This window comes from Hipposideros armiger, unplaced genomic scaffold (genome assembly GCF_001890085.2).
Source record: "Hipposideros armiger isolate ML-2016 unplaced genomic scaffold, ASM189008v1 scaffold_950, whole genome shotgun sequence".
Classification (NCBI taxonomy): domain Eukaryota; kingdom Metazoa; phylum Chordata; class Mammalia; order Chiroptera; family Hipposideridae; genus Hipposideros; species Hipposideros armiger.
In genome coordinates, this window is record NW_017732300.1 from 646,072 (window position 1) to 654,705 (window position 8,634).

General features: G+C 45.6%; 1 protein-coding gene across 1 annotated transcript in view; it reads left to right on the forward strand.

Moving 5' to 3' along the window:
• Positions 1-528: 528 nt before the first annotated feature.
• The window catches only part of NPHS2 (NPHS2 stomatin family member, podocin), a 10,327-nt gene continuing 2,221 nt past the window's right edge, over positions 529-8,634 (forward strand). The window contains exons 1-4 of the mRNA XM_019630826.1: positions 529-1,362; positions 3,851-3,954; positions 6,187-6,259; positions 7,833-7,915. Of these exons, the coding sequence (XP_019486371.1) occupies positions 1,089-1,362; positions 3,851-3,954; positions 6,187-6,259; positions 7,833-7,915 (534 nt within the window). The 5' untranslated portion in view covers positions 529-1,088. The remainder of the gene's footprint in view (positions 1,363-3,850; positions 3,955-6,186; positions 6,260-7,832; positions 7,916-8,634) is intronic.

The window sequence follows — 8,634 nt, forward strand, 5'->3', positions numbered from 1 at the left end:
TATCATCATGTGATCTGAGCTATTTGAATAGACTCATAAATCTTGACTTTGAAGGTTTACCTCCACCAATCTCCCATTCAGTGAGAAATAAGTTATTAATAGGGAGTAAAAGAGAAATCTATTCATTGTTTCAAGTTCCTCGGGATCGAGTGGGGCAGCACCCCCAATTTGCTGCTGGATGGAGCACTGCCAGTGAACCTTGAAAAAGCAAACCCCTTGCCTTCATCAAGGAAGTATATGAACAGGGTCTAGCAAGGACAAAAGGGTCCCTTCCCTCAAAACAGAAGTTAAATCCAATCCCTTCCCTTCTACGATCCTTCAAGAAGCATTACATCCTCAACAGGCTTAAGCATTAGTAAACATAAGTTCATAAAGATAAAGATAAATGAGAGAGAGAGAGAGGGAGGGAGGGAGGGGGAGAGGGAGAGGGAGAGGGAGAGTCTAAAAGAGTTTTCCTTTCCTCCTTTTAAAATGTAAATCCTACCCGGAGTAGTCAGCCAACACCATTACCATTTAAAGCATTAGCAAGAAAGAGAAGAGCCCGGATATAACATAAACTAGGGGGAGGAGCAAGGCACCTTTGGAAGACCGCAAGGGCGGAATGGGTGGGCTCCGGGAGAAGTTTCTCATTTTACGTTGAAGTTACCCTAATGCGACCACCGCTTCTCTTTCCTCAAGCTCTCGAGCACCACGCGAGGACCACTAACGCAATTTCCCTCTGTGATTACAATTCACAAGGCGGAGTGCCATCGCAGCCGTCTGCGGTGGCATTTCAGGCAGCCGAATCTTCCTTGCAGCTCAGATCCGTGTCTATAGAAACAGTTTAAACCCCGCGGCCTGGCACACGGGCTTTCCCCCAAGCTCACTGGTGAAGGTCGCACCCAGTCTGGGGGCTGGCGGGCCCTGTCTACAGCTCCTCCGAGAAGCAGCGGCCCCGCGTCCCCGGGAGCGGAGCCACCGCCCGGCAACCCGCCCCGGTCCCGCCCCCAGCTGCAGCCCCCGGTCATTAGGGTCCCTTCGCAGACGCCCCCGGCATTCCCGCCGGCGACTTTGCAGAGACCGCGCTCCCGGGCCCTGCCGCTCTGAGGATGGAGAAGAAAGCTCGGAGCTCCTCCAGAGAGTCCCACGGCAGAGGCGGCGGGTCCCCACACAAGGAGAGCAAGAGGGCGAAGGCCGAGGCAGGCGGCGGGGGCCGCGGGCGGCGGGCTGCGGGGCGCGAGCAGCGGGACCTCGGGCGGGCAGGGAGCCCGGCGGAGACCCGAGCGCCCGGCGCCACCGTCGTGGACGTGGATGAGGTCCGGGGCTCCGGCGAGGAGGGCACCGAGGTGGTGGCGCTGCTGGAGAGCGAGCGGCCCGAGGAAGGTACAGACGGCAGGTTGGGGATTCGGGAGGGCGCGAGGCTTTCCAAGTGGTACCTAAGGGATGTCAGATAAAAGTGGGATGAGTCACCGCGCGGGGCCACCAGGGCCAGAGCTTCCTGCTGGACCAACCCCCGGGGGTGGCTGCCAAAATGCATCAGAAGAAAAACCAAACACTATCCATTAAATACCGTTGGTCTCAGGGGCCAGCTGTGGATGGGCGGTGGGAGGTAGTATGGTCCAGGTTGAGGACCAGCCCTCATGGCGAAGGAACCACGCAGCCGGCTTTGGGGGGCGTGGAAGAGTGTATGCACCTAATTTAATAAAGACACCCGTGAGCTGGGGGTTCCGAGCAACGACTCCGCTTACGCTTCTCTCCTCGCCCCAGCCCTCGGCCTTACCTGAGAGCGTTTTAAACTTTCTTTGGGATGATTTTTTTTTTCTTCTCCTAAACGTAGAGGCAGCAGAGCCAAGTAGAGAAGAGAAACACCTGAGTTTACCTCTCAGCTCAGCTACTTGCTCACCTTGTGGGCTTAGGCGGGGCTTTAACCCTCTGTGTGCCGGAGGTAACACCAGTACCTAGCTCAGAGGGTAAAAGGAGATAAGGCATCCGAAGCACTGAGCTCAGAGCCTGGAGCAAAGAACAGATTCAGCTAGAACAGGATCCTGGCAAAACAAGAGAGGAAAGTTAGGCCAGACGAGGGAATCACAGGGAAAGGTGTCTGTTTGGCTTCTGCAGGTGAAGCCACCGTTAGGAACAAATTTACCTACCTGCTTCCAATCCTTTTTATAATCAATGGAAGAGAAACCTCATTTCACCTTAAGTGTACAATGAGGGAGGTTTAAAGGAAAGCACAATAAATAAGGAATAGTTGCGTTATATTGCTTTCTGCTGACTATGAAATTTTAACATTTCCTGGTTACCAGCAATGCAGTATATGCCAGAACGTTGAAAGCTAGATTTGAGAAAGATTCGTGCAGTCAGGGTATAGTTTGTATGGACCATGTTAATGCTGTTTTGCCCAATTGATCCCTTTTCATCAGTCAGTAACTTCCAGTCATTAAACGGTTGTTAGGCTCAATGCCACAGTAAAGCTGAGATTAGAGGCTTCGTAAGTGTGTGCTTCAGACCACATTGGTGGGGAGCCCCCATTCATGGAGCCTCTATAATGTGTCAAGCACACACTAGGTATTTTGCTGAGTATTATCATTCCCATATCACAGATGAGAAAAAATGTTGATAAATGAAGTAGCTTCCCCCAAGACCTACAGCTAAGAAGTGGAGAAGCCAGAATTCTAGAGTAAGACAGTCTGGCTGAAAAGCTCATCTTTGCATGGTGCTGCCCCTGATTCCTGGTCATGGTCCCAGCACTGCCCCAACCAGCTGTGGCCTTGGGCAAGTAGCTTCACCTGTGTGGGCTTCCCTCAGTCTCTCCAGCTATCAAGTGACTACAGCCTGGGACCCAAGCCATGGATGAGAGGTCCCACTGAGGATGAGGCGGCCTTGCTGGGCCCTGTCTGGGAGGTTTCTATGGCTGCCAGGGGGAAGGTGAGCAAGAGGCAGCAACATCCCTCTTCTTCCTCACTTAGCAGGGAGGCTACTTAAGACTTGGGAGAAACAAACAGGAGCTTCGCTCTACCACAATGCTGGGATTCTCGGACTATGTCCTAGCTAAAGGCTCTTCTTGCCTTAATGTTTAATAGTTTACTATTCACTTAAGTCAGATATTCGAGAAACTCATTCCAAGAGAAGAGTATTTTGGCAAAGCTTCAAGTTAGGCTTTGGGTCTAACTTGTATTTGTATGTGAATTTATTTGTTTTTACTTGCCATGGTTACCACTGGCAAGGGAAATATACCAGAGGTGCCAAAAAAATGTATACAGGTGGACACTTTGGTCACCGTTGCTCAAGCAGTAGTTTACCATCATCAGAAGTGTCTGGACACTGATGGTAACCACTTTGAGCACCTCTTGTAATTGCAGAAGTCAAACGTGACTTGTATTCATCTTTTGTTATCGGTATATATTATTATAATTTTAATACAGTTTTCATTTCTTAAAATGTGTAAACATTTTTTGGACACCTTCTGTATTTATAAACTAATTAAATATGGCAATAACACTGTGATTGCCCTTAAGGAAGAACATTGGGAAAACTAACATGATGTTGACGGAGCAGCATTTCCCAAAGTAGGTTGCATGAGAAATAAATTCCACAGAGCGTGAATTTCCCTGGAGAAAACATTGCCTGGTCAAACATCTGGGACGTACAAACTTCCCTTCCAGGAGCCTGCTCCAGTTTGCACAGGTCTACACACCCTTCACACAGACAGTACCGCAGCACTGTGAACTGACTGCCCTAATATCCAGCTCTCTCATATTTCCACCAAAGTCTACAAATGGCTCTCACCTTAACATGGAGGGCTGGACCAACAAGTGCTAGTCAGTGCGTATGGCAAAGTTCCAAGATAATTATTCTTTTTTTTTTTAAGGTACCAAGTCTTCCGGTTTAGGTGCCTGTGAGTGGCTTCTTGTCCTCTCATCCCTGCTCTTCATCATCGTGACCTTCCCTTTTTCTGTCTGGTTCTGCATAAAGGTGAGATTCCATGAGGACCCAGTAAGTAATTTCCCGGTGCCTCTCACCGACTACACGTCTACTCTTTCTCTGTGTTCTGTGTGCTCTGCATGGAATGCCCTCCCCACGCACCTTCCCGGAGAGAACTTCCTCCTTTAACCTTGTTCAGATGTCACTGTGAAGCCTTCCTGACTCCCCCAGGCTGTCCTTGCCTTCCTGTGCTCTCGTGTCGCTGTGCTTTCACAGGTATTCTAGCACTTACCGCAGGTATAATATTGGCCGACACCTGACCTCTCTCATTAGACTGCAAGCCACTTCAGGACAGGGGCTACGTCTAGGTCATCTGCGCTCTGTAGCACAAAGGCAGGCCCACAAGAGATCATGACGTCCACTTCTGCCACTCCCAGGAAACTTCTCAGGCAGCTTCCATAGACCTTGAATTACAGTTATCTTTGGCTCGCAGGTGGCTACACTTGCCTGTCCCTGAAGTAAATGAAGACCTGTGTCAATTTGGGAAGCATATGCTAAGACAAAATTAGAAGTGCAAGGGGTTTGTTGGGAGGCAACGTCTGTGAAAGATTAAGGGGCGAGAGAACAGCAGCAGGTAGGGAAAGCCTTCAGACAATGACGCAGGTCTGACACCTGTGCTATGAGACGAGGAAGGAAAGGTTGGACAGAAACAGCCTCAGACTGTGGTGCAGCTCTGTGAGAGTCTTGGCCGGCCTAAAGGAGAACTCCAGAGCAAAGCTCGCTTCATAGAGGAGTCTCGCGATGGGCAGAAATGGCCAGGCCCTGGTACCCCTGCCATCGTTAGTCATTGGCTGGAGCTGCCAGATAAGAGCATGCCCTCGGCTGGAACACTCCACATGCTGCTGGGGCCTTGCTGATTGTGCTCCTTGTGCAGGCTCTTCCTCTCCTCCCCCTCCTCTTTCCCCTCCACCTCCTCTACTTCCTCCTTTTCTCCGTCTCCCCTGCTCCTCCTCCATGAAAGCATGTTGGATTTTATCAAATTCCTTTTCTGAATCTGAGATAGTCACATGGTATTTATCCTTTATTCTACTGAGATATGGTGTCTTACATTCACTGAATTTTGGATATTAAACCAGCGATGTGTTCCTAGGATAAGTCCCACTTGGTTATGGTGTATAATTTTTTTAATGTTACTGGATTCAGGTTACTGGTAGTTTGTTCAGGATTTTTGCATCTGCATTCATAAGAGAGATTGGGTTGTAGTTTTCTTGTGAGTCTCTCACTTGTTTTGGTATCAGGGTAATACTGGCCGCAGAAAATGAGTTGGAAAGATTTTCCTCCTCTTCTATTTTTGGGGGGAGAATTTGTGAATAACTGGTTTTACTTTGTCTTGAAATGTTTGGTAGAATTCACCCGTGAAGCCATCTGGTCCTGGATTTTTCTTAGCGTGAAAATTTTAAACTACAAGTTCAATCTTTTACTTCTAGGTCTTTTCAGTTTTTCTTTCTCTTCTTGAGTCAGTTTTGGCAGTTTGTGTCTCTCTATAGGATTTTGTCCATTTCATCTAAGGTATCTAATTTGTTGGTGTTATAGTTTATAGTATTTTCTCTTATAAGATTTTTTATTTCCATAAAGACAATAGTGATATCCCTGTAATCATTCCTCTGATTCCTGGTTTTGGCAATTTGAGTCTTCTCTCTTTTTTCTTGGTCAGTCTAGCTAAATATTTGTCAATTGTGTTATCTTTTCAAATAACCAACTTTTGGTTCCATTGATTTTTCTCTATTAGTTTTCTATTTTCTATTGCATTTATTTCCATTCTAATCTTTATTATCTTCTTTCAGCTTGCTTTAGATTTAGTTTGCTTTTCTATTTCCTGTGTCCTAAGGTGAGAAATAGGGTGTCATTTTGAGATATTTCTTGCAGTTTGAAACAAAATATAAGACGTAGTATTAAGCTATCCTCCCTCTTTCTGTTAAATAGCTAATAATTGATACATATAAAAGCTAATAATGCAGAAGTCACAGAAAAATACAAAATTGAACATGACTCTGATCAAAATTCTGACTATGGGCTCAAAAATTAACATGGCCAATATACTTTTCCATTGCTTTCTGAAATTCTACACTTACTAAATATAGAATTTGGAAACCAAAGTATTAAGTTTTTTCTTGGTTCTCAAAACAAAAGATTTCTGATATCGAGGATCATTCGTGCAAAGGCCTTTGGAAAACTTTCTTTTTCTTTCTTGGAGTGATTCAAAAGTATTACATTTCCTTTTAGGTTGTACAGGAACATGAGAGAGTAATTATATTCCGACTGGGACATCTGCTCCCTGGAAGAGCCAAAGGCCCTGGTAAGAACCATTTCTTTTAACCCCCTGTAGACTTGCCAATTTCTTTAATCCATGCATATTTGTAGTATGGACCTCAGATGACATGAAGTAACTTGATTCATGATATCTTCATTTTCTAATCTGTTACTCATAAAACAGCTTATTAAGAAATTCTTCAGGAAGCATTACTATCAGGTCACAGTGGTCAAGAGAAAGTCTGGGTGCAGAGAGCCAAATTCCAGGGCCAGGCTGGCTGGAATAGCAAAAGCAGGCGTAGGACCCATGGCCAGGCACTGGTTTTAGTAGAATGTGTGTATGGCCAAAGTCCTGTGAATTCTCAGAGATAAGCTGAGCTATTAGTCTAGGGTCCAAAATTCAGCATCCAAGTAACAAATGGCTCTTTAGTTGGTAGAATTTAAGAAATATAGACTGAGCACTTCCTGTGTTTCAGATACTGTGTAACTGCCAGAAAAATGAAGAGGGATGAATGAGACATGGTTTCCCATAGCCAGGACCTTAAAGTCTAGTGGAGTTGATGTCCAGAGATCCAAGCTGATAATGGGCACAGATAGAAATATGGTTAGTGGGAAAAGTTGAGTAGTTGGGGTTCGGAGATCTAAGCTAGCCAGGAAGGCGTAAGAAGGAACAAAGGCCCACTATGCATGTACTGGAAAGGGTCCAAGTTCCAAGCCAGGTCGACAGAAGCAGGTAGAGAACCGAGAACAGACTAGAAGACACAAATCAGAATTTGAAGATTTGTAACCAGCAGACCCTATAGTTCCAGAACAGGGACTGGCTTGTTCTGGTTCTCGTTTTTGGCATCCTTCTCAATTAGGGCTAGAAAGGACTAATAGCTGGGCTGCTCCTTAGAGAGATCCCGGGTTCTGTGAGGTGCTGCTACTTCCAAGAAAGCTTTGCCTCTTGCAGGAGCCCACCGTGTCCAATGAGATCTCAGAAAGATCTCAATCTAAAATATGTATTGCACACTGACCCTGTACATTACATTGGATGGGTAAGGAATAACTAACCAACCAGAAGGCTGGTATATGATACCACTATTCGGATTACCTCTGCGGCTCACCTTTTAAGAAATCACACATGGAGGTTGCTGGCTCTAAAGTTTGTCACCTTGGCACATGCATGGATTCAAAGATAATTTTACAGAGCACCTAAAAGGCACTAAGGTGCTAAAGCTAACAATAGTGCATAAGACACTCTTGTTAGGGAGTTTAAATCTCATCAAGGAGACAGACATGCACCCCAAGACGCAAAAGGGTCAGCACCATGACCAAGGGGACCATACGGCCCATTTTGCTGGGAATAATCTCTGTTTACACCTGTTGTCCTGAAGTAAGTTGTAACAGTGCTCTCCTTTCACCCTCAAAGGTATCCCAGATTGAATAACAAAATTATATGGTAACCTTAGCAACAACAAACACATTATAGGGGTGGTGGTGGGATTGCCCAATGGCCTGTGTGTAGTTGGAGGCTAAGAAAAGCAAAGCAATGTGCAATTTGACCCCAAAAAGGTGAACCCCAAATAGTCTCTATGCTGGCTATTCACCTGGCACCCCCCCCACCGCCCCTCTTCTAGGCCTGTTCTTCTTTTTGCCCTGCCTGGATACCTACCACAAGGTTGACCTTCGTCTCCAAACATTGGAGATACCCTTTCATGAGGTAAGCCAAATGATAGATTTTGCTTTCTCTCTGCATTTTACATAGCTGAGCTACAAATTCTGGTCCTGGGCAAAATGACTATTTAAGATCAAAAGTAGAAAAGGGGAAATAGTGATATGAACTACTTCAAAGTGAAAAACTGTGCATCAAAGGACACACTCGACAGAATGAACAGGCCACCAATGAAATGAAAGAAAATATTTGCAAATCATATGTCTGATAAGGGGTTCATATCCAGAATATATAAAGAAATCTTACAACTCAACAAGAAAGCAAAAAAACAATTAAAAATGGGAAAAGGAATTTGTGATGGTTAATTTTATGTATCAGCTTGGCTAAGCTATACCCAGATATTTGGTCAAAAGCATCCAGGTGTTGCTGTGAAAGTATTTTTTAGATAAGATTAATATTTAAATTAGTAGACTTTGAGTAAAGCAGATTACCCTCCATAATGTGGACCTCATCCAATTAATTGAAGGTCTTAAGAGAAAGACTAACCTCCCCTCGAGGAGGAGGGAATTCTGCTAAGAGACTGCTGTCAGACTCTAGCTGCAACATCAGCTCTTCCTTGGGTCTTCAGCCTGTTTACCTACCCTAAGATTTTGGACTTGTCAGCCTCTACAATTGTATAAGCCAATTCCTTAAAATCTCTCACTCATTCATCCTCTCTCTCTCTCTCTCTCTCTCTCTCTCTCTCTCTCTCTCACACTCTCTCACTC